We start from the raw sequence: 25,713 nt of genomic DNA, 5'->3' as shown, positions 1-25,713 counted from the left end.
GATCCAGGGATAGGGGTGATGCTGTTTTAGGAGAAGGAAGCAGCCATGTAATAAAGGACTTCCATATACCGCATACCTAGGTGCTCTCGTTAGACTCATAGCTCCTGTGCCCACACCATCACTGTGACCTTCTGCAATGTAATATGGGGAAGTGCTATAGGTGTACAGTTTTATAATTCAAGTGTCTACAACTTTGTGAGAAATGTGTCATTTTAATAAGGTATCGTTTAACATAATATCAAATACTATGAACCCAGTGTTTTATTCATTCAAAATTATAGAAAATGATGGTCAAAAATATATATAAGAACACTGAGGAAACGTAGTGTCTGGATACAATACAAACATGTGCTGTTACATAGTAATACAGAGTTTAGCAGCTGTTCTCGATTAAGGGTGTTAACACGCAGCAGGAATACTAATAGTTTATTCATTGTGTTCATCATCATTTATGTTTCATTTCAGTCATCGCCTCCGCACAGCTTTAGCAGGGCTGCCCCATAATCCCCTGAGGTATCAGACTGTAAAGAAAGAAATACAAAAAGTTATCAGATAAACAATATTAACTGTATTCTATATGGCAAAGATCTTTTAAGAGGTGAAGCCCCACAAGGCACAGTACACCACCAAACAAGTCTTTATAAACATGTTAGGCCGCATTCATATGGTCTGTGCACAGATGATGTGCTACAGACCGGATTCACTGCCCTCCCGGCATCATGTATCATAATGATAGTGGGAACACCGCAATGGTTTAAATCTTCGCGGTACTGTATTTACACAGCCGCACAGCTATTTTCTCTATTTTATGGTAAAATAATCGTGGGTCCCCCAAAAAACAAGCAACAAAATCCAAATGATAAAACTAGATCTGCTAGCTATACATACCTTAATAGCGGAGTATAAAGACTCCCCGGCAAGCTTCTTGTATTCTGCACGGATATCCACAAGATCAATATCTGATCTGGAGACCATTATTCTCGTCAGAGTAAACTCATCTGTCCCAGCACCCTTGAGCGTAAAGGAATAAAAAACACAAAAAAAACAAACAAAAAAAAAAAACAAATGTCAGTAAGAACAGTTTTTTTTTTTTTTTTGTTGAGAAGTTACAGTGTGAAGCTGGCAGCCCACATATTCATTATTGACATGCTTCTCCCAATGCACAGTGATAGGGAGAAGCCTGTCAATCATGAGCAGGCGGGCAGGGGGCAGTGTGCCAATACACTGGACTCAGCCAGCAATGGGCACGCACTGCGGGTTTTACAAGGTAAGTTCTTTAAAGCTATTGATCATATCTGCACAAAGGTTAAACCAGACTCTTGTCTCCAGTTCAGGTGTGGTTTGCAATTAGGCTCCATTCACTTCAATGTAACTGTTTCAAAACCTGCACCCAAACTAGAGACAAGAATGGTGCTGTCTCAGAAAAACATGGCTATTTTCTTCCAAACAATGGATAACCCCTTTAAGGGCCTGTTCAATTCTTTGGGCGGAGAGCGGAGGCGCACAACACATTACATTGAGACAGTGAGGCAGGTGGATTTCGGTAGTTCTCAGCGGAGTCCTGTTTTACTTTAGTGTGATCGGGCCCTTAGGCTATATTTTTACACCTCAAAATAATGGCAGTCCAAAACTATGTCAGCAAAATGATGTTGTGTGAACATAGCCTTAGGATTCAAAACTTTTATGGGGTTGAATGTATCAATAGATTCCCTTTAAGAACCAGATAATTTATACTAAAAATTAAAATGAATACAACATTTAACGCAAATTGTATGTAAAGTAAAAATCTCCAGTAAATATTCACCTTCAAAGCTTTGTGCAGCCTTTCAGCAAAGAAAGCAGGAGTGTTCTTTGCACATTTTACTAAAACAACAAAGAGATAAAATACTGTTGATCATGATAATAAATGTGCAATAGTTTGCAAAATGTGTAATATTCCTCCTCAACACCATCTATTGTATAATCTTTTTTTTTTGCTTCTAGGAGTGTCAACTAACTATTGTCTGCCAGAAATGTTTATCCCAGAATAGGTTTACATTCACTTACTGCAGATTTACCAACCACCTCTGCAGGAAGTTAGTTCCAAGAATCTACTACTCTTTAGAGAAGTGTTTAAGGGACAAAAAACTAAACTCTTTTCCAAGTGGCCATCTGGAATTCTCCATAGACAGTACCAGGCCTGTAGTTGAGCACTGAATGCACTAACCAATTGAGCGAACACTCAATCATCCATCCCTTCAAGCATCAGCAGAAACTCTTTATTTTCCACAGACAATGGTTCCCAAGTCAGACCATACTAACAAGATTCTACCTAGAAATTGAAATTCTTTAGCTGTCAATTCCTTGACCTAAACGACCCGCGTCTCTATTCATAACAAGGGAGCAGGGGCGCCCATCTAGGCTTTTGTAGGAAAAAAAAAAATACATATAATTTACATTAGCAGCGGTACCATTATTTTACAATATTATGTCCTTATAATTGTATTACCTATGGCAATCAGCAGATCCTCCAGGTGACCAGACATCTCACTCTTAATGCTTTCTTCAATAGTTTTACTGCAGATATTCTTATAATTATCAAATGCTGTAAATATATGAAGAGATTCACTTTAGTCTCTTTCAATTTTAACCCTGTTTCCCTGCACGATGGATCCCAATAAACCCCATTACTGTATATTTCCTAAGTTTTTATAGAAATCAGGACACAAATATGAACTAGAAACATACAGGGTAAACAATAATAAAGGATCAATTCTAGAAACAAAAATGCCATACTTAGCCTAAGCTGTGGAAAGCTTCTCGAGCAAAGTACTTCAATAAATTTATCTTCATCTGTTCCCCATTTTTTCTCGCCAGCATTATACAGAATCTACAACGTTAAAAAAAAACAAAAACAAAAAAAAAAGCTGCTGATTTTATACAAACAAAGACTACAATGTGTTGTATCTCAGTTTACTAATGTAAAGTTCATTTTTACAATTTATTTCAAAAGATTCTTTTTACAGGAGAGGCAACACAGCTCTAGTGCTCCCCCAGTGCTTCGGGCCGGTGCGCAAACAGAAAACTGTGCCGATCGCAGGAACCCTATACAGTTTTGAAAAAAAGGACCTGACCAGAGATTCCTGCACCAGCGCCAAGGAGGTACTGCAACAAAAATATCTCAGCATCTGTGATGGTACAGTCAGCTTAAGGAAACACTCCAAACAAAACTTATAAACTGCTGTGCTTGAGGGAACAACTCGGGGATTCGCTGAATGTCCTTACCTATAAAGAATATGTTCTTTGCACGCATATATATATTAGTATAAATACACACGCACATACTGTAATATTCGCTTCATAATACCCTCTTTTTAGCAAGAAAATATCTTCCTAAATGCTGTGTCAGTATAAGGTGCTGTGTGTAAAAGTGGGTATATTATTTCAATAAATTTTGACCCCCTTTATTGCCTTAGACCAACATGGAAGTTTAATTAGTATGACATTTTTTGTCCCCTTGTTTTTAGTTGTCTAAACCAAGGGTGCATCTTATAAAATGCAAAATATGGGGGGAGATTTATCAAACAGTGTAAAGTGAATATGGCTCAGATCGGGTATTGTTGTAATCAGGCGAAAATTTTTATTAACCCCTTAACGACAAACGGCGTATGTTTACGCCCTATTGCCGGTAAGGAAGTTAAGAGCGGCGCCACGCGGCGACCCCGCTCTGAACCGTGGCGGTCCCGAGTGCCGCTTGTAGCCTGGGACCGCAGGTATTAGCGGGCACGGTCTGATCGCCGTGCCCGCTAATACAGTAATCAGATGCAGCTGTCAAACATGACAGCTGCATCCAATTACCGGATTCAGCTTATCCCTGGTGTCTAGTGGAGGAGATCGCTCCTCCGGGATGTTATCCTGGTCTCCGTTTCTGAAGCCGGCCGGGGACCGCTCCAAGATGGCGCCGTCCCCGGCTCGGCACTCGTTTACTTCCGGCTGCAGCAGCCGGAAGTAAACGAGTGCCTATCTCATGGATCTCTGCAGCATATCTAAAAAAAAAAAAAAAAAAAGTCATTATTAATAAAAATCCCCCTCCCCTAATAAAAGTCAGAATCAACCCCCTTTTCCTAGGTTATAAATAAAAGTAAATAAATAAACAAACATGTTTGCTATCGCCGCGTGCGTAATCGCCCGATCACATTACTGATCTCGCACGGTAAACTGCGTCAGCGCAAAAAAATCCCAAAGTGCAAAATTGCGCATTTTTGGTCACATCAAATCCTACAAAATTGTAATAAAAAGCGATCAAAAAGTCGTATATGCGCAATCAAGGTACCGATAGAAAGAACACATCATGGCGCAAAAAATGACACCTCACACAGCCCCATAGACCAAAGGATAAAAGCGCTATAAGCCTGGGAATGGAGCGATTTTAAGGAACGTATATTTGTTAACAATGGTTTGAATTTTTTACCGGCCATCGGATACAAGAAAAGTTATACATGTTATATATCTTTGTAATCGTAACGACTTGAGGAACATATATAACAAGTCAGTTTTACCCCAGGGCGAATGGCGTAAAAACACATTTCCCCCAAATAAACAAAATGCGTTTTTTTTTTTTCAATTTCACCACACTTTGAATTTTTTTCTGGTTTCGCAGTGTACTTTATGCAAAAATTCAGCCTGTCATTGCAAAGTACAATTAGTGACGCAAAAAATAAGGTCTCATGTGGGTCTCTAGGTGGAAAAATGCAACTGCTATAGCCTTTTAAGCACAAGGAGGAAAAAACGAAAACGCAAAAATCGAAATTGGCTCTGTCTTTAAGGGGTTAAAGTACTGTATTGCCCCTCAAAAGTTATACAAATCACCAATATACACTTATTACAGAAAATGCACATAAAGTGCTTTTTTTCCCTGCACTTACTACTGCATCAAGGCTTCACTATCTGCATAAAATGGTGATGTCACAACCTGACTCCTAGAGCTGTGCGGGCTGTGGCTGCTGGAGAGGATGATGGCAGAGGGATGCTCAGTGTCCCTCCAGTGCCCTGTGTCCCTTAGTGTCCCCCTGCCATCATCCTCTCCAACAGCCACAGCTCTGGGAGTCGAGACGTGACATCACCATTTTATCCAGGAAGTGAAGCCTTGATGCTGTAGTAAGTGCAGGGAAAAAGCACTTTATAAGCAATTCCTGTAATAAGTGTATATTGGGGATTTGTATAACTTTGGGGGGGCAATAAAAGTTACACCGCTAGGTAGGCAATCCAAAGAATTTGTCCAATAATGTGAACTTTGTGCCCTGTACACATTTGAACCCTACTGTTATGTTGTTATCTCCCTCATTGCTTCTATATGTTTAATAGATGAATATGTGCAGATACCCTGTGTTGTTGCCTTATTTGTGTTCAGCATTTATTATAAAATGAAAAACAAACACCTTTAAAATGCAAGAATTGTGTTGTCTAAAGGAGGATCTTTTTCTTATAGATTCTTTAGCTCCAAAGAGCCAATACCCTGCACCACTTGAAGACAATAAAATAAGTTTTTATGATTGGTAGGATCTACTACCTTACAGCGAACCTGTGAGCTGCAAATCATGTTCCAAACTGCTAATACTATTAGATGTTACCTGACAGATTAAGGGTCCATTTACACAGAAAGATTATCTGACAGATTATCTGCCAAAGATTTAAAGCCAAAGCCAGGAATGGATTAAAAAAAGAGGAAGAGTCTCAGGCTTTCCTTTATAACCTGATCTCTGTTTATAGTCTGTTTCGGGCTTTGGCTTCAAATCTTTGGCAGATAATCTTTCTGTGTAAATGGACCCTAAGGCAGTCTGTGCTTCCAGAACATAGAAAAAAAGCTTTTATTCTACAGAACAAGGTGTAATGGCGGCCTTTCCGAGCTCCTGAAGCTGGAATGCTTCCTCACAGTCCTTCCCATCCCTGCTTAACTGACAATCAGCTGCAAGCAGCAATAGGGAGGGAGAGAGGGGGATATTCCAGCTTGCAGCAATTCAGGGTCTTGGGAAAGCACCTTGACACTTTCCACTATAGAATAAAAGCATATTTTACATTATGGAAGTACAGACAGATATGTGAAAGGTATCTTGTGTCTCATTGCTCTGAAAGTGTCAGCAGTTTGGCATGTGCAGCTGACAGAATTACTTCATACCTAGAATTACACCGAGACACAAAATGAAAAATTGCTTTCAATTGAACTTGTTTAAGTAGTATAAATTACAAGTCATTAGAATGCTAAGCGAGGTCAGTAAGCTGTATACATCATCTACGCATGTCGGGAGCTCAGAGCTGCAGGGGAGACACGTCTGTCTTCATTTACCTCTGCATCCTTTTTAGCAAGATGTTCATCCACTTTGGAACTTTCATCACGTCTGGCCTGGAGAAAAAAAGAAAATGGAATCAATTTTTATAGATTAAATATATGGAGATTGATTGCATTTTTTTAAGCAAAGCTAAACACCTCAATTTATCTACCATGGTGAATTTAGAACATCTGCTCAGGACTTCTCTGCGAATGTCTATCACTAGCATCTACATTAGATGTTTAAAATGCGTTCCATACCGCATTCCAAATCCATATCTAAATGTATGAATTAGAAAAAAGAAAAAAAGAAATGATTATGCCAAACAATTGCTTGCAGCTGACAAGATCTAGGTCGCAAATGTTTTTGCCAAGTGAAATTGTGAAAGTGTTACTGTCATTTACACACAGGCATGTCATGTCATGTACGGCAGTCTTATGTTATGCCCCGCCCCCTTTCCCCCGGCAGGATTCACTGAGGCGCATGCCTCCAGCAGGTGTATATTTTGATCATGATTTTCGACTGCGAGCAGGCACGCCTCCTCCCCGCCTTATCACGCCCCCAGCCCGCCTATCGGGCAGTACACCAGGCAGGGGCGAATCTGCACAATCTCCCTGGTGTATGCTTAGTAAGTCACCCCCCCCCCCCCACAATATCTGTGTAGGGGCAGTTCATAGCTCTCTCTAAATAGCTTAGGCCAAGTTTACACTCACAAGGCAATCCGGCTCAGTTTCCCTCTGATGCAGTAGCAAAGTGCCAGAGGGGAGCGTTTTTTTGAACTGATCTTTTTATTTGTATGGGACATTTCAAAGCATGCAGTACTTCAGTTGTGCTACCGGATACACCATACGGAGGAACTCATCTTGCAGTGTCCTTCTGTCCGGCATTTCCGAATAAAGAATGGTTAAAAAATAAATAAAAAATAAGGATAGGCATCAGTTGTCAGTTTCTGGTAAAAGGAGGATGCCAGACAACTCGATGTAAACCCAGCCTTAATTAGATGCTATACCCAATGCCAGAGAGCAAGTACCGGGGCACAGTGTAATGTAGCAGAGGAGGCAGAGCCACAATGGCACTGCACAAATGACTGTTCCAAAAATGGTTCAGTCTCTAATTGATTAAGTATGTTTTAGGTGAGGAGTTGGGGGAATATCCCAGTTGATGATTGATGCTGATGAAGGTCTCTCTATCATGGGCATATACACCTGTTTAGTGGTTTACAGGTTCATTCCTAAAATAGGCTTGGCCTGGAATTGCAGCAAAGCTCAGACAAACCCTTCAATACGCTTACATGCAGTAATCCTTTACCCGACCATAACGAGGCAAGGAAAACTGTATTTCTTGAGCCACAATAGTAATTATAGCACAGTAAATTATAGAATTTGGTTAAGATTTAAAACGTAGTGTACATTTAGTAATAAAAAAAAAAAAAAAAGTTTCAGCTTCAAAAACCTCCCCCCCCAAAAAAAGAAAAACCACAAAAAAAAAAAAAGCGATTAAAATCTTACATTTGCCAAGAACATCAATGCTTTCCGGAAGTCTCCTGATGTCTCCGAACTAATACTATCTCCAAGGCTTTTACTATATGCTGCAGAAAAAAAAAAAAAAAAAAACACTACTTCAGCAAATCAGAACCAGTAAAAACACCAAATAATGAAAGAGCCTCTTCTGTCCATTCCCGCATATTCCTACCTAGTAAAGTGATGGCATAGATATCATAGGATATTTTATCACTTTATGATGTGTAAGGGGATAAAACCACTAGAATAAAGGGGCTGCAACACTTGTTTAGCGCATCACTTCTGCAGTGCTTTTACATACACAAGAAATGCTGGGTGCACTAGCGGACAGGTAACCCATAGAAGAGCTGCTGTCCCTTTACGCTCTATTAGAGCTCCAGTGATCATAAGGTAGTGATAAATCATCGCTTTCCCAGATGGCAATGCCCTTTTAACCCCTTGGTGGCACAGCTTTGTGAACTATAAGGTCTGTGCATTTGTGGCATGCCAGTTTCACCCCCACAATTATTTTTGTCAATTTCGTTACAGATTTATGGTAAATTAAAAGGAATCATTATAAAGTACAGTTGGTCCTGCAACAAGCTTCATATGGCTCTATAGTTAGAAAAATAAAAAAAATTATGTATCTTTGATTGCAAAGGGGAAAAAAATGAAAACGCAAAATAGAAAATTTGCTGTACCCACAAGGCCAAAATAAGGGGTTAAAAAAAAAAAACAATAAATGTCCACCTGAATCTAAAATTACATACATTAGCAGGTTCTTAAACCTAAGGCTGAACTAGCGAACGTGGTCACAATGGTGGTTCCTGCATTGAGTTCCCTGAAAATACAAGGTGGCCAAGAAGAGAAAGTGGAAGAATAACAGACAGTAAAATAGCTTCTCCCTCTACCAATAATACCTGATCCCAAAAGGGTCATTTGATCATGATGGAAACTTTCCAGCAAATTCACCTATATGGCCAGTTATCGCATTGACTCATTATAACCAGCACTGGTTACCAGACCTGTATTTTTTGCGGATCAGCAAAGAAGGGGAAGGCATGAATGTAACCTAAATCTGGCACTAATCTATGGAAACGTCATTTTAAATCTTTGTTGCTATACAGTATATGCCTGGTATACAAATATGGTCAAACTCAAAACATGTCGTACCTGTGTAGAAAGCATCGCCCACTTCCTTCATCTGCTTGCTGGTACGGGATGCCAGTATTTCTATGAGGATGTTTTCAGATGTTCCTACACCCTTGACAAGATAAAAAATAAAATAAAAAAAAAAAGAAAAACAAATGTGTCCTCTAATTTTCCACAGGGAAATGGGGTGATGTTGAGCTCCTCCTATATCAGGGCTTTTTCTTTTAATTGAACCACTGTTTATGTAGGGAGAGGTACAGTTAGATTTTATTGGGTCATTACACACAGTACAATTATATATGGTGTGATGTTACATAGGGTGCTTTCCCCACGCATGGTGATATTTTCAGTTCTGCAATACATTGCCATTCAGGGTGGAAACATGCTTAGATATCCAGGATGTTTGTTTGCACTGCCAATTTAACCAGGATATCAAGACAGACTTTCCATTTCATTCAAACATGCCTGGGATAAGCAAATATCAATCCTAAAATAATAATAATCGTATAATAGATACATGTGTATTCTAGGCAATCAACCAACAAATCCGCTGGAAGTTTGTTCCAAGCATCTACTACTTTTTCAGTAAAGTAATATTTTCTCATGTGGCTTCTAATCTTTCCCCCAACTAACCTCTCACTGTGTTCACTTGTTCTTGAGCTCAGTTTTTGTCAAAAAACACTTTCCCCTGCAGGATATTGCAAATCTGTATAACTTTCTGGTACCAGTTGCCGGAGCACCCCTTTAAATGGAACAATGTACGAGATCCTGCAGCACCTCTTTTTTACATTGCTAGTCAATCAGTAAATTCCATGGAAATACTAAATGAGAGCTGGGCATGACAGGCAGAATGCATACACTTTTTAAACAGAAAGTATAGAAAAACGACAAAGATTTCTGCAGCAAGTCATTCCAAATATACCAAAGGAGTCTCCCAACCCGTGCTGGCCCGAGGAGTGCTCAGACTGAAAAGTTATATAAAAATATATATTTGTTTTCTTTTTAGTTTCAGAAGAAATCTTATAGAAAATGTTAATCTTATATATATAATGTAATGAAATGTGAATAGACCCAGCAATTACACACAGCACAATTATATATGGTTTAGGAATTACTAAAATGGCAGATTAGATGGATAAAGCGGTCTTTTTCTGCCGACAATCTTCTACGTTTGTAACTTACTACTATTTAAAAAATCTCCAGTACTTGTCTAGTAGAAAAATTGCCATAAAAATCCTTTCCTGCTCTGGACAGTTCCTGACATGGACACAGGTGGCAGCAGGACATACGTCAGCTGATGAGTACTGGAAGGCCTAATAGAAGTCATTTACAAAACTGTATAAAAATTTTGTACCAGCTGATTTGAATTTGTTCCACGCCGGCATACTCCTGTAAGTCAATGATCACCAAAACCTGAAACTAAACATGGCGCTCAGAATAAATTACACTGGCAGGCCCTATTTATCCAGTTCAACAATGAAAGAAAAAAAAAAAAAAAAAAAAAAAAAAAAAAAATCTAATTTAAAATTACTCAAGGAAGGTAACATTCTGTTAAAGGGGTTGTCCGGCGATAAAAAATTATTCACAGAACACACATTACAAAGTTATACAACTTTGTAATGTATGTTATGTCTGTGAATGGCCCCCTTCCCCGTGTTTCCCCCCACCCACGCTAGACCTGGAAGTGTGGTGCATTATACTCACCGCATCTCGTGTCGTCCACGGTCTCCGATCCTCAGCAGTGACGTCTTCTTCGGGAGGCCAGCGGATCTTCCCGAGTGCCGGCCGCCCTCTGCAGCGTCATCCGAAGCTCAGCCGCGATTGGCTGAGCATAACTGTGCTCAGCCAATCGCGGCTGATGACGTGGCCGCGTCATCAGCCGCTCAGCCGCGATTGGCTGAGCACAGTTATGCTCAGCCAATCGCGGCTGAGCTTCGGATGACGCTGCAGAGGGCGGCCGGCACTCGGGAAGATCCGCTGGCCTCCCGAAGAAGACGTCACTGCTGAGGATCGGAGACCGTGGTCGGCACGTGACAGGTAATGTATAGCGCACCACACTTCCGGGTACATGGGTGGGGGTGGTGGGACACGGGGAAGGGGGCCATTCACAGACATAACATACATTACAAAGTTGTATAACTTTGTAATGTGTGTTATTCTGTGAATAATTTTTTATCGCCGGACAACCCCTTTAAGAGACACGAGTGTATGAGCCACAGTCCTTGTGGTTTATAAAGTTCATAGGTGGCAAAGTACAAAACCTCAAGTTCGATCATTCGTAATTTGAATTTTGGTGACAGACGAAGTTGGATGTAGCCCCAGTCCTGGAAAACACTTAAAAAAATATGGCTACAAAGGACTAAATCCAACTTCTTCAGCCGCCGGAATTTAAATGCTGAACAATTGGACTTGAGCATGCTCAAGACGCACCTACCTCTAGTGATAACATTTAATCTTTGGATAATTCCTTTAAAGCGTTACTGCCAATTTTTTTTTTTTTTTTTGCAGAAATCAGTAGTATAAGCGATGTTAAGAAACTCTATAATAGGGTTTAATAGGCAAAAAAAAAAAAAAAAAAAAAAAAAATCTTTCTGTACTCAAAAAGCTATTTCCCAGCCTCACCCCTCACTTCTTATCTGTTCATTATCAGACAAACCTGTCTTTATTACAGAGAAGCCAGTGAAGATGGATTCTGCAGTGTCCATTATATCCTATGGAGGGGGGAGGGGCTGAGGGAGATGAGTGAGCAGGAAGAGGAGACATGAAGATCAGCTGTTTGTAGACTGTCTAGGCACCTAAAACGCTGGATTCAGAGGTCAGAAAGGTCAGTGCTTATCTAGGAACTTGCTGAGAAAAGATTGCAGGATGTTGTGCTGTGCAGGACTGCTCCGTGCTCACTCACTCCTCTCAGACCCTCCCCTCTCCATAGCCACATAATGGACACTTTTGGTAAATTAAACCTATTACAGAGTTTCTTAAAATCGTTTGTACCAAAGATATTTATTGTTTTCAGAAAAATGACCCTGAAATGAGTTACTCTTTAAGCTGCCTTCTTAACAATATATATTAGACCAGCACAAGGGATGTTTACTAGGGAACTGCAAAGAACTGAATTACCTCTAAAACATCAAAACTACCCCATTAATACAGTAACAGAAAAGTGTCAGCTTTTTGTCCTAAAACATATTCTTTTATTCTAGTGCCTACCTTCATGGCCTTCTTCAGCTGCTTTGCATCAAATACAGCTGGAGGCAAAATTAACGAAACCATAAGATGTTCAAAGTTGCCTGACAGATCACCTTTCAAGTCATCCTTTAGATCCTAAATATGAAAATAAATAAATAAATAAATCACAAATTAGGCCTTATTCGCGCATCCCGTAAAGTTGTCCATAATTGCGGATCCGTAAATCACGGTTCAACTTAGAACACATTAATTTATTTTAGGCTATTCACACAGTCTGTTTTAATTGTAACTTTGATCCATGTCCTAGTGCGGATTGTGCCTCCACACTGCAGTAAATTTGCAAGTAGTTTTGCTGCATCTTTTCTGATTCCATTCAAATGCTGAAAGACTGGACTCGAGCATGCTCCAGTCATGCTCTTCTCTAAGCAAAATATACTCTCTATCCCAGAAATGCTATGTTGAAATACCTAAAAATGTAAATGTCATACTTCACCTTGCCACATGCTGCCAAATACTCTTTTGCAATAAGTTGTCTCTGGGAACTGGACCTTTGTGTAAGAATATTGATTAAGGAATCTTCATCAGTTCCTGGTTTAAAAAAAAAAAAAAAACGTTTTTTTTTTTTTTTTTTTTTTTTTTTACACACTTGCCAAAACTATATAAAATATGTTACATAAAAAAATGCAGGGGAAAAAAAAAAAGTTTAAAAAACAAAATTTTTTTTTAACCCTTTCCACAGATGGATGTGCCAACACGTCCAAATCTGCACACCGTTCCGGTAGACGGACGCGCTGGCACGTCACAGGGATGACACGGGCGCAGGAGCTGCACCCGTGTCATCCGCAGGGCGGCCCGGATCTCGGCAGTTAAGCCTATAGGTGCTGCAATCAGTGCGTTCACAGCACCTATAGTGCATGTGCGGTGAGATCGCACAGCCCCGATAGAGCTGCAACGTCAGGGGGCTTCCCTGAAGACTCCTGGTGTCACAGCTACGGAAGCTGATCAGGCTCAGCCTAAGGCTGAGTCTGATCAGCTTTCCCTATTACAGCCATATTGTATTGCACTGCAGATCAGCAGAGCAATGCAATATGCCTGTAATCAGGCAATTGTACAGTAAAGTCCCCATGCTGGGAAAATGAAATAAAGTGTACAAAAACAAACAAAAAAATTATATATATTTATTACAAAAAATATTAATAAATAAACAAAAGAATCACATAATGCCCACACCCACCAATACAATAGTAAATTTTGGAAAAAAATTAAAATGAAAGATACACATATTTAGTACCGCCGCTTGCGTAAGGACGCGGGCAATACATTTATTACATAAATTTAACCTATACGGTGACTGCAGAAAATTTAAAATGAGAAAAATTGCATTTTTCACAAAAACTTTTTTGCATATCTGTCAAAATTTACCACTAACCTAAAGTACACTATGTCACAAAATAAAAAAATAAAATCTCAGATTGAAAAGTTATAGCATCATGTAGCTCTAACCGCATAAAGTGAGAAAGGTTGGATTTAAAAAAAATGGGCTCTGATCCTGAAGGCCAAACTCAGTCCAGTCCTGAAGGGGTTAATTAGCAGTTACAAGCCTGCCAATAAATGCATGGGCAAAGGCTAGGTTCATTTTAACCTTAGGGGGCGTTCACACGTACCAAGATTACAGTCTATGCACGGAAATGACAGGGATTCCAGCATCATGTATCATTATGATGCAGGGAGCTCTGAAACACTTTAAATCTTTAGGCTACTGTACTGACACAGCCGCATGGCTGTATCAGTACAGTAACATGCTAAAGTTTCGGAACTCCCAACACCATCGTGAATCATGATGCCAAGAGCTCAAACTACTTGCTGTAAAACATCAGTATTTACAGACCATGCGTACTCTTAGAATTCAGCCATATTTAGTGGATGCAAGGACACGGTAAAGGAGGTTTATAGTGGTTAGCAATTCAGCTTGAACTGCTAAAGGAAAAACAGTGGCAGGCTTTTGACAAAGATGAAGCCAACACCATTACCAGAAAACACCCTAACAAAAGCATAGATCCACCACTTCAAAATGAGTTATATTGCATAATGCTTCCAGCATACAGGAAAAAAAAAAAAAAAAAAAAAAAAAAAAAAAAAGGACTCACCAAGGCCTTTGATCGCTTTCCTAACTGCATCAGCATCTCTGCCTGCACTAAAACCTGGAAAGTCCTTCACAGATCCTCTGTTACCAACCTGTGAAGACGTAACACAAATTGTATCACTGTATGTGATTACATTAAAGGGATACTCCATTTTTTTTTTAAATCAACTGGTGTCAGAAAGTTATATAGAATTGAAATTTACTATTATTTAAAAGTCTTCAAATACTTATCATCTGCTGTATGTCCTGCATGAAGTGGTGTATTCTTTCCAGTCTGACATGGTGCTCTGTGCTACCACCTCCGTCCATGTCAGGAACTGTCCAGAGCAGGAAAGGTTTTCTATGGAGATTTGCTACTGATCTGGACAGTTCCTGATATGGACAGAGGTGGAAGCAGAGAGCACTGTATCAGACTGGGAAAAAAAATACAGCACTTCCTGCAATACATACAGCAGCTGATAAGCACTGGAAGACTGGAGATTTTTAAATAAAATTAAATTACAAAATTATATAACTTTTTGACACCAGATAATTTGAACATTTTCACTTGAATTCCCCTTTAAGAGTACGTTCGCACTTACCGGATCCACAGCAGATTTCATTTAAATAACTAAACACAGCATCAAATCTGCCGTGGATCCTGTAGGTGTGAACGCACCCTTACTCTTCAAGTGGCTTTACAGAGTACAATGTGCAAAAAGGTCAACAACGCTTCTAATAATGTCAGCCTCCATAACCCACAGTCACAACAGTGCTGAACTATTACCAAAAACAGTACAGCCCCAAAATACAACTTATAGTGGGAATTTATCTGTAGTGATAGTAGTTTTAGTCCAGAAAGAGTGCCTTCTTGTGACACTGTAGACCACTTTCAATTCATGTCCAAAAAGAGACCATGTGGATAGGGGACAAGTATTTTTAAATCGAAAAAACGCTTTAATAATTTTTTATTATATAGTACTAACTTATTCCAAAGCAATTTGGATAGCTTGGCATTTCTCAGATATTTCCCGGTCCCCTTTAGGGCTCACAGTCTAAATTTAATGTAGTCATTCATAGCATAGTGGTTAAAAGGGGTTGTCCATTCTACTTCCTGCTTCAGCACATGCTCCGATAATGTGTAAAAGAATGCATTAGTAAATCCCCAACACTACTTTTCTGGCCTTTAGCCCAGAATCACACTGCGGGTCACATGACCACCCTGAAGCTATTTCTTCTTCTCCAGCTGACGTCAAGTTGCCTCCTGACTGGGCGGTTGGGAACGTTGATGTGCTCTACCTCCAAGCAGGTACTAAAAAGTACAGCTCCAGCGCATGTGATCATACTGTGCATGCCCCAGTAAAGTAAATAGCAGCAGAAGCCTCCTGGCTCTAAAAGCCTGCATCACCCGGGCTGACCAATCAATGAGCAGTATGCAGTAGTGGGCATGAAGCTTATTATAATAACTGTAAAATAGTAGTTATATGTACAACTCAAGTAAGTCCGGCCAAAACTATTTTTTAATATGTTATTACTTACGGAGAGTTAGACAAATTTCTAATGTACATTAATTATGGGAAATGCACATATAGGGCTATTTCCCTTAATTTAGTAGATCAGGGAGACTTCAGATAGTCTAAAAAAAGATGACGTCACGAACCAGGGGTGTAATTACAATGGATCGCCAGCAGGGGCGCACTATATATAGAAGTCAATGAGTACCATTGACATATATATAATTATATATATATATATATATATATATATATATATATATATATATATATATATATATATATATATATATATATATATATATATATATATATATATATATATAGTGCGCCCCTGCTGGACACTCCATTGTAATTACAATGGATGTGTATGTAAATGTAATACAGTATACAGTGTTTTTGATTGAATACATTTATGGAATACTTTGGGGAGCAAGTGTTCTTGCTCCCCAAAGTATTCCATGAATGTAATCAGTACATAACAGTAAACCGCCGAACACCCGCCGCTCTGGACTAGACTCAACTACTACTCTCATGGTGATAGTAGCTGGGTTATTTCGCCGCTGATGGGCGCAGGGGGAGCCACTCATCACTGTGCAGCTATCATCCCCCTCCGGCCAAACTGTACACTATGTGATGGCTGACTCCCTGCCCGACGCCGCTCTCCGATCACACATGCTGGCCGGGGACACTAGGAAGCCGGCATGTGTTATCGGACAGCGGCGCCGGGCAGGGAGTCAGCCATCACATAGTCAGTGTAAAGTTTGGCCGGAGGAGGGGGGGGAATGATAGCTGCACAGTGATGAGCGGCTCCCCCGCGCCCATCAGCAGCAGCATCAGCGGCGGCGGCGATATAACCCAGCTACTACTCTCCCATCACCATGAGAGTAGTAGTTGAGTCTAGTCCAGAGCGGCAGGCGTTCAGCAGCGGTTCGGCGGGTTACTGTTATGTACTGATTGATTACATTTATGGAATACTTTGGGGAGCAAGGACACTTGCTCCCCAAAGTATTCCATAAGTGTATTAAGTCAAAAACACTGTATACTGTATTACATTTACATACACATCCATTGTAATTACAATGGAGTGTCCAGCAGGGGCGCACAATATATAGAAGTCAATAGTACTCATTGACTTCTATATATAGTGTGCCCCTGCTGGACACTCCATTGTAATTACATCCCCGGTTCGTGACGTCATCTCTTTTTAGAGAATCTGAAGTCTCCCTGATCTACTAAATTAAGGGAAAAAGCCCTATATGTGCATTTCCCATAATTAATGTACATTAGAAATTTGTCTAACTTTCCGTAAGTAATGAAATATTAAAAAATAGTTTTGGCCGGAGTTGTCCTTTAATAGTTCGGCATGGCTAAAGAAGGTGATGCAGCTAAGGAGTTGGGAAAATATGTACACATAAATGGGGGGGTTAATAACACTCCAAAGTCCACAAGGTGCTCCTTTATTTCTGAGGGCTATGTGAGAAGCAAGCAGCGCACCACTTCTGGGGTATCTCTAAAAACTGCCGATTTGGGGGTAACAAATATGGAGTTGAATTTTTCTGATAATACCGCTACACCTGTACACAATTGATTATGCAAAGGGGTGGAGTACAGTACAGTAAAGAGCAGGGGTGCTAAGACCCAGGAACGCTAGGCCCCACCTCAACACTATTCACAGCCCAAAGAAAAGGATTTTTTTTAAATGAAAATTAAGACACAGACAAATGTTGTGAATGCTGTTATCAATATCTATCCAGTGGTCAGGTGGTGAAAGATTCCCTTTAAAGGAGAAGTCAGGCCAAAATTATTTTTTTATATGTTATTACTGATGGAAAGTTATACAATTTTCTAATGTACATTAATTATGGGAAATGCTCATATACTGCTATTTTCCTTAATTTAGTGTATCAGGAAGTGTTAGAATCTCAGAAGTAGTGACGTCACGACGAATGGTGTAATTCCTTTGGAGTGTCCAGCAGGGGGCGCACTATATATAGAAGTCAATGAGTACCCTTGACTTCTATGTATAGTGCGCCCCTGCTGGACACTCCATTGGAATTACAATGGATGTGTATGTAAATGTAATATACAGTGTTTTTGATTGAATACATTTATGGAATACTTTGGGGAGCAAGTGTCCTTGCTCCCCAAAGTATTTCATAAATGTAATCAATCAGTGCATCACAGTAAGCCCGCTGAACCGCCGCCGCTACCGAACGCCCGCCGCTCTGGACTACACTCAACTACTACTCTCATCACCTGCTCATAACATGAGCAGGTGATGCAAGAGTAGTAGCTGGGTTATATCTCTGAGATTGCCGCTGCTGATGCCGTGCAGGGGAGCCGCTCATCACTGCAGCCATCATCGCCCTCCGCTCCCCCCTCCTGCTTCTTCCTTACACTATCTGATGGCTGACTCCCTGCCCGGCCGCCGACACATGTAATCGGAGAGCGGCGGCCGGGCGGGGAGTCAGCCATCAGATAGTGTAAAGTTTGCCTGGATCCCGGAAGAAGCAGCAGGAGGGGGGGATGATGGCTGCAGTGATGAGCGACTCCCCTGCACGGCAGCATCAGCATCGGCGATCTTAGAGATATAACCCAGCTACTACTCTCCCATCACCTGCTCATGCTATGAGCAGGGGATGAGAGTAGTAGTTGAGTGTAGTCCAGAGCGGTGGGCGTTCGGTAGCGGCAGCGGTTCAGCGGGCTTACTGTGATGTACTGATTGATTACATTTATGGAATACTTTAGGGAGCAAGGACACTTGCTCCCCAAAGTATTACATAAATGTATTCAATCAAAAACACTGTATATTACATTTACATACACATCCATTGTAATTCCAATGGAATGTCCAGCAGGGGCACACTATACATAGAAGTCAATGGTACTCATTGACTTCTATATATAGTGCGCCCCCTGCTGGACACTCCATAGGAATTACACCATTCGTCGTGACGTCACTGCTTCTGAGATAATTCTAACACTTCCTGATACACTAAATTAAGGAAAATAGCAGTATATGAGCATTTCCCATAATTAATGTACATTAGAAAATTGTATAACTTTCCATCAGTAATAACATAAAAAAAATAATTCTGGACGGATTTCTCCTTTAAGGAGTTCATGGTGGTAAAATTAATTGCCATTACCTGGTGTTTATGATTTTTATTCATCAACAGTACATTGCTTTGTTCTAACTTCTATCACTGTATACTGTGATTATTCAGTCACTTTACTGTGATAGGGCGGGTTCACACTATGGAATTCTTGCGGACAATGTCCACGGAATTGAGTCAGCTGTCCGCCCGCACATCTGGGCGCCTTTCCGTAGGCCCCATTCTATGCGCCGGCGTATTCCGCTATAGAATGGTATTCCGCTATAGAATGGTGTCTATGGGGCCGGCGGAAATGCGCCCAGATGTGCGGGCGGACAGCTGACGGAATTCCACAAACATTGTCCGCGAGAATTCCGTAGTGTGAACCCGCCCATATTTGGTCAGTGTACAGTGCTGATTCTTAAAGTGATATTGTCATCCTCTTTTTGGTACGTGCAGACCTCAGCACCGTTCAAAAGCTTACACGTTGCACATTTACTATATTCCTCTATAAAATAGGTTTTTCCCCCTCAAAACTGGTTTTCATCGTTGGTGGGCAGTGTCATCTGGGCCATAGTCTCGGCCCCCTTCAGGAGGTCATCAGCAGGTGCCACCCATACTGCAGTGGAGGCCGGGAAATCATCTGGCTGGGATTCTGTCGCACAGACGCAGTAAGGGCAACATCACTGCCCAACCATACCTGTGCCACAGATTCCTTTAAGTACTTTACATATTACTGTGATACTTGGGGAATGGACAGTATATTATAATGCTCTTGTTTTGCCACTCATTTATGCATGCCATCAAGACTTTTCATTGCTGTCAGAAATGTTTTCATGAAGTAAACGCTACATTTTTGTCTCTAAGTACAGTGTACACCATAATAAAAAGGGTCTAATCAATATGTACAGTGTAATTATGGTGTACAGACTACTGCTGGATCGGATAGGACAAATACTATGCCCTGCACCAGAAAAATACAATTTAAAAAAAACATGAATGCACAGACAGACAAATTCCCCTCGGTGTTCCGACTGAGTTTTCGAAAACCTGACTTCATGTTTTATCCCTTACTGTACTGAAACAATAGCAAGCGCACCATAAACATGGTCCAGGAAGTGCTGATACTGCCTTTACAAAAGACGGAGTGCTGGTCAGTCACATTCCACGCTTCTCTACTTCCCCCACCAAGGCTGCCAGACAGAATGCGACTATATAACTTGCTCACTACTATTGTCTAAAATTCCTGCGTTATACTAGAGAGAACAGTGCATAAAACTTACTACTTTACAGAATGTAAATGTTGGAGACAAAAGGCCTCTTTAAGGCCTTATTCAGACGTTTCCTAGTTTTATGGATTTTTTGTGCTGCAAAAAATAGGCTTAGAAGTCAATGTGGAAACGAAACGAAATAGAAGTCTATGGGAACCACATTTTTTCCTGACGTGGATAAAACGTCCATAAAAAATAGGGATCACCTTCCCACTTTGTGCGGATGCACTATGAACAATTTTCTTGCAGATTGTGTCGGTCCTGAAAGGTTGGATGGGGACCATCGGCAGCCATTTGCAGGTCTCTCCAGAGATAATTGATCAAGATCAGGGCTCTGCTGGGCCATTCCTGGAGATTCACATCAGCTATACCCAGCGTTTTCCCCATTTAGTACATAATTCCATCCCAGATTTTTCCTACCTATGTGTATAACCTTACAATTGATCGGTGTGAGCCTCATTTGCTACATCTCATCCCAAGCCTTCAACCTATCCAGATCCATTTATAACTGTACACTGTGCTCTATTCACTTTACACAATTAGTATCATCTCCAAAGACAAGACTTTACTGTGCAATCCCTCAATTTTGCCGAGACCATCACCCCTCTCCATAAGACTACGTCACTTTTCCAATGAGCCAAAAGTGCCTAAAATAAATAAATGTAGACTTATTGGACTAAGAGAGCAGCAAGGCAAAAACCATATCATATCATGCTGGTCCATGTAGTCTGAGACGGTGGGTGGGCACATTATCAGAGCCAGGAAGAGAAGATGCCTGGATAGAAAAGACTCCACAGTGGCCCCCCAAAAAAAGAGTGGATCGCGGCAAAACTTGCTAGGGGGACTTGGGTAAGCTGTAGCCACTATGCCAAACTTTTTTTTCATTAGTGTTAAAAATCCTCTTTAATCTCTTATATTTAACAGATAATAGGAGATTTCCTAAATGAGCGGTACACAAATTGTCTCAGAATCTGATTCTATAGATCCAACTTATTTTTTCACACGGATACAACAGTGGACATAGGAAGTCTAAACCCCTACATGCCAGTTTTTTGTCCAGTAGAAATCATACCGAGAGAAATCATTTGAGAACTTTCTCCACCTGTTACCTATAATCTGTACCATTCAATTGAGAAACAAATTGAAATCTTTTAAAGGGGTATTCCTCCCAAAATCTTTTTAACATTATTTAATAGCCCAACAGTAACCTTACATATTTGTCAAAGCAGGTAATTACGTGTTTTGCACCCTTTTTTGTGCTGTCTCACCGTCTGTGAATGAAAAAAATGAGCTAACTGGTGTCCACTCCAACACCGCTCCTTGCCCCTGGCCCCCACCCTCTGTGTCGGCATCACGTGTCCTCAGTTTCTTTAATAGGCCGCGTTAGTGATTATAATCCTGCCCACTGAAGTGATGGAGGACATGTGTGCCTCCAGTGAGCATTGTGTGTTGTTAGTACGTATCTCTCTCCATCCCCCCTCTCCCTGCCGCTGATCGCTGTGTCTCTCTCAGTCCTTACTCTATTGCGGCTGATCGCTGTGTCTCTCTCAGTCCTTACTCTATTGCGGCTGATCGCTGTGTTTCTCTCAGTCCCCCCCTTTCCCTGCCACTGATCGCTGTGTCTCTCTCCGTCCCCACTCTATTGCCACTGATCGCTGTGTCTCTCTCCGTCCCCACTCTATTGCCGCTGATCGCTGTGTCTCTCTCTGTCCTCACTCTCCCACATCATCACTGTGTTCCGTCCTCCCTCCCTCCCTCTCCCCGCTGATCACCTCTTCTCTCTCTGCATTACCGCTGCTGCTTACTGTGTCTGTCTCCGTTCCCCCGGCAGCCCCCCAACCCCCCCCCCCCTTCCCCGGCGTGGCAGCAGCTGAGCAGTGTGCAGTCTGTCTCCGTTGGCTGAGCACTTCGCTATCTCTGTATGCAGCCCACCACTGCTGGTCACTGTGGTTCTCTCCGTACGGTGCCCATGAACACTGTGTTGCCCCGCTGATGATTAACACCCCCCCAGCACCAATGTGCACTGTGTGGCCTCGCTATCCCCCCCCCCCAACCTATGAGGAATGTGTTGCCCCACTGATCCCCCCTCCACCTATAAGCACTGTGTTGCCCCTGCCACTCATCCTAGATTTCTTTCTATTGCACAGTAAACACAGGGGGCAGTAAAGAAAGCTAAGGGGGCGTGTACAAATGGACCAATCAGGGAGAAGCATAGCATTATGGGAAATGTAGTCTCCAGGCCTGCGCAATCTTGGATATAGATGGCTTTTAGAAAAAGTTCAAACTCAGGAACGGTTTAAGCTACAAACACGGGAGACTGCTCCAAATACTCAGGGGTACTTGGTGAGTAAGACCAGCTAGGTTTAATAGCATTTAATTTTTTTATGTCTTGGGGGGGAATACCCTTTTAAGGCAGAAACATAAAAAGAAAATAAATAAATAATGTAGTTGCATTAGTAGACACACCCTTAAAGGGGTACTGCAGCAAAAAAAAATCATTCAAATCAACTGGTGGAAAAAAAAAATTAAACATCAAGCCTTACAGTACTTATTAGCTGCTGTATGTCCATCAAGAAGTGGTATTTTTTACAGTCTGGAGAGCAGGGGAGGTTTACTATGGAGATTTGCTACTGCTCTGTAAGACATGGGCAGAGATGGCAGCAGAGAGCACTGTCTCAAACTGGAAAGAATACATTGCTTCCTGCAAAACATACAGCAGCTCATAAGTACTGGAAGACTGGAGATTTTTTAATAGAAAAAAAAATTACAAATCTCAAAAAATCTCTTGCACTTTCTTACACCAGCTGATTTGGAAGATTTTTTTTTTCCGCCGGAGTACCGTTTTAAATTAAAGCTGTGTTGAAGTAACACAGAATTCAGTCTTTTTGGGGCAGCAGACTATTAGGGTACGTGCACACTACAGAATACGCCGCATAAAGGCGGGTTCCGTCGCTGACCCCTAGTTGCAGGCATGCGCATCTCCGTCTGTGCCATAGACTCTACTCTAGGCACAGACTGATTCCGCTGTCCATCGTTTGGGCTCTACCCCGGCACAGGGGGTGACAGGTTCTCTATAAACACAGAAAACGTGAAGAGACTGAGTATATTGTTAAACTGCTTGCGATCTCAACCCCTGTAGATTTCTTTAAAAAAAAACAAAAAAAACAAACCAAAAAAAAAACACATTTTCAAAAACTCATTCTGTAATAGAAGGTGCTAGTTACAATATACATTCCGACTCATGATATCGGAGCAGTCCTATTTCAGTTTATGCTTACCCATACAGACATGTTGAATTAAAGGAAGCCTGTGGGGAAAAAAAAGCAAAGTAGTAAAGATCAAAACATTTAACATACAAATTAGTAATAATTACTTAAGGTTTAATATAAATTACCGGGAACAGGTATCTCACCTGCCTCTGCCACTATTCTAATGCTCAATTGGCCCCCACTGATTTTCAGTTCCTGGTCCTCATCCCAAAAAAAAAAAAAAAAAAAAAAAAAAAAAAAAAAAAAAAAAAAAAAAAAGAAAACAGAAAATTACTGCACCAACGACCGTTCCAAATTGGTGGCTGGCCAACCTGCCATTTCTTTGTGTCAAGACAAGACCAGGAAGCGGTGATCACATGCTGGACCCCCCCCCCCCTTTGCAGGCGGTCACATATACTTACCAGTGATAATTGGTTACCTGCGTCATGGCTTTATTTCAGAGCTACGGTGTGATACAGATCTTGCTGGCCATGACGTCACATTTCTCAGAGGTGCATTGAAGAGTCTGACTTCCAGACTCCTTAGCAGTGGGCCAGCCGGCAAAAAAATAACATGGGCACCAGTGGAACCTGAACTGCACCAGAATGAAGCCACGCTGCGGAAAACCAATAATCACTGGTATATATGAGGAGAGGAGGACTTAAAAAAAAAATAAAAAATTAGACTGCCTCTTTAAGTTAGAAACATGCAGGGCAGCTTGCTTATCAGCTGACTGCTCAAATCTGACAGTCAAAAAAAATTCTCTTCTGACGGCCAATTAAAGCAAAGGGGCAGATGAATCTAGCTTCATGGTATATGGAACTTCCAATAATTTCAAACTGAATTCCATAAGATATGTGACTGAAGGCCGGGAGCCTGTGTGTTACACTGCAGATCATACGCTCATCCTGTCTACTCTGTTGACATTCCCTTTAGGATGTGATGCAAGAATTTCACCTCTCCCACACTCTTGTAAATGCTACACTCTGCACACACCCTGAGTCAGTGGGCTTTATTACCACTTACTTGGCATCACATTTACTTACAATTCTTTTTATACAATTTACAGGTTATTACACTGAAGCAGGCATTGTATAAGCATGAGTCCAGTTCAACTTAACAAGACAAAAAAAAAAGGGGACAATATAGAAGTAAATGCTAGGTTACACATTACCTGTACACAGTGTTGAGCAGACCTGTCAAACTGTTTGGATAAGATTCCCCTCAGCTGCAGAAGAACATGGATACAGCCATAGGGTGGGTTCATACTGAGGAATTCTTGCGGATAATGTCTGCGGGCCTTTTCGCCGGCTCCATAAACACCATTCTATGGGCCTGTGTATTCCGCTATCCGCCGAAAGTGGTGACATGTCACTTCTTTCGGCGGATAGCGGAATACGCAGGCCCATAGAATGGTCTCTATGGAGCCGGCGGAAAGGCGCGCGGACAGACAGCGGAATTCCGCGGACATTATCCGCGAGAATTCTCAGTATGTACCCACCCATAGGTTATATCCATGTTTTCCTGGCAAACCTAGGGTGGCATCCAACTTCTGCAGCTGCAGGGAATCAAATGTGGAGCGTTCAGAGAACCCAAACAGTTTGACAAGTTTAGTTAGGCTGCGGTCACAATCCAGCAGGAACTCAGCTCACCCAGTTTGAGACCTCCGCAGGTCAATATAAAGGTGATGTAACCTCAACCTAAGTCTATGTTCACACAGTGTAATGAATAAGGAAAACTATGGCGGTAGTGGTCACTGAAAACAACGGTCATAGGTATCCGGGGGTAACATGGGGAAGGGGGCCATTCACTTGAATAACACACATTACAATGTTGTGTAACTTTCAGTGGGGTCCCACAGCTGTATCTTCCAGACATGGCCCACCACATGCTGCAGCAAACTTATCCACTATTCACTATGTGGCGGCATAACCTTAGGGTTGATGCCAATGCCATGAGCTCCGGGCCTGCCATACACCTATGATATTGTCCTGGTGAGCCTGGCATACACTACACTGTAGTAGACTATATCCCATGCCCTCTGTGCCCGCAGCCTGCAGATGTCACCTGACTTGTGGAGGGCTGATCACGTGTCTCTTTTTGCCCCAATGTACTTTTCTTGTCAGGTGAAATCTCGGATACAGCGCATAGGTGACAACTAAACCAAAGAGATGAGGAAAAGTTATAATATAAGTAAGAGGCTCACCGGTGCCGCAGCGGTATCGCGTCCTGTGCAGCCGAGGATCCCAATCACCACACAGCCGCTCCCTGTGCTGTACGGGAGGATGACGAGCGCTCCGGCCACCACACCTACCGCT

The 25,713-nt window shown here is 41.5% G+C and overlaps 1 protein-coding gene across 1 annotated transcript; it reads right to left on the bottom strand.

The window, feature by feature from the left end:
* Nucleotides 1-192: 192 nt before the first annotated feature.
* Nucleotides 193-25,713, bottom strand: ANXA3 (annexin A3). Its single transcript, XM_069976679.1, has 13 exons — nucleotides 25,602-25,713; nucleotides 23,426-23,454; nucleotides 14,290-14,377; nucleotides 12,636-12,730; nucleotides 12,164-12,277; nucleotides 8,978-9,068; nucleotides 7,814-7,893; nucleotides 6,323-6,379; nucleotides 2,776-2,869; nucleotides 2,489-2,584; nucleotides 1,805-1,863; nucleotides 889-1,011; nucleotides 193-521 (listed from the first exon to the last, which is right to left on the bottom strand). Exons 2-13 carry the CDS (start codon nucleotides 23,435-23,437, stop codon nucleotides 462-464), a joined length of 969 nt encoding a protein of 322 aa, XP_069832780.1. The 5' UTR covers nucleotides 23,438-23,454; nucleotides 25,602-25,713; the 3' UTR covers nucleotides 193-461.

This window comes from Dendropsophus ebraccatus, chromosome 7 (assembly GCF_027789765.1).
Source record: "Dendropsophus ebraccatus isolate aDenEbr1 chromosome 7, aDenEbr1.pat, whole genome shotgun sequence".
Classification (NCBI taxonomy): Eukaryota; Metazoa; Chordata; class Amphibia; order Anura; family Hylidae; genus Dendropsophus; species Dendropsophus ebraccatus.
The sequence above is the reverse complement of the archived record's forward strand: the minus strand, read 5'-3'. Positions and strand labels throughout refer to the sequence as shown.

Excerpts from the sequence above, each read along its gene's own strand:
- ANXA3 (XM_069976679.1), bottom strand. Across the intron at positions 2,585-2,775 it reads CTTTCCACAGCTTAGGCTAA|CATTTGATAATTATAAGAAT; the intron begins GTATGGCATTTT and ends ATATATTTACAG. Across the intron at positions 1,864-2,488 it reads GGATCTGCTGATTGCCATAG|TAAAATGTGCAAAGAACACT; the intron begins GTAATACAATTA and ends TTGTTGTTTTAG.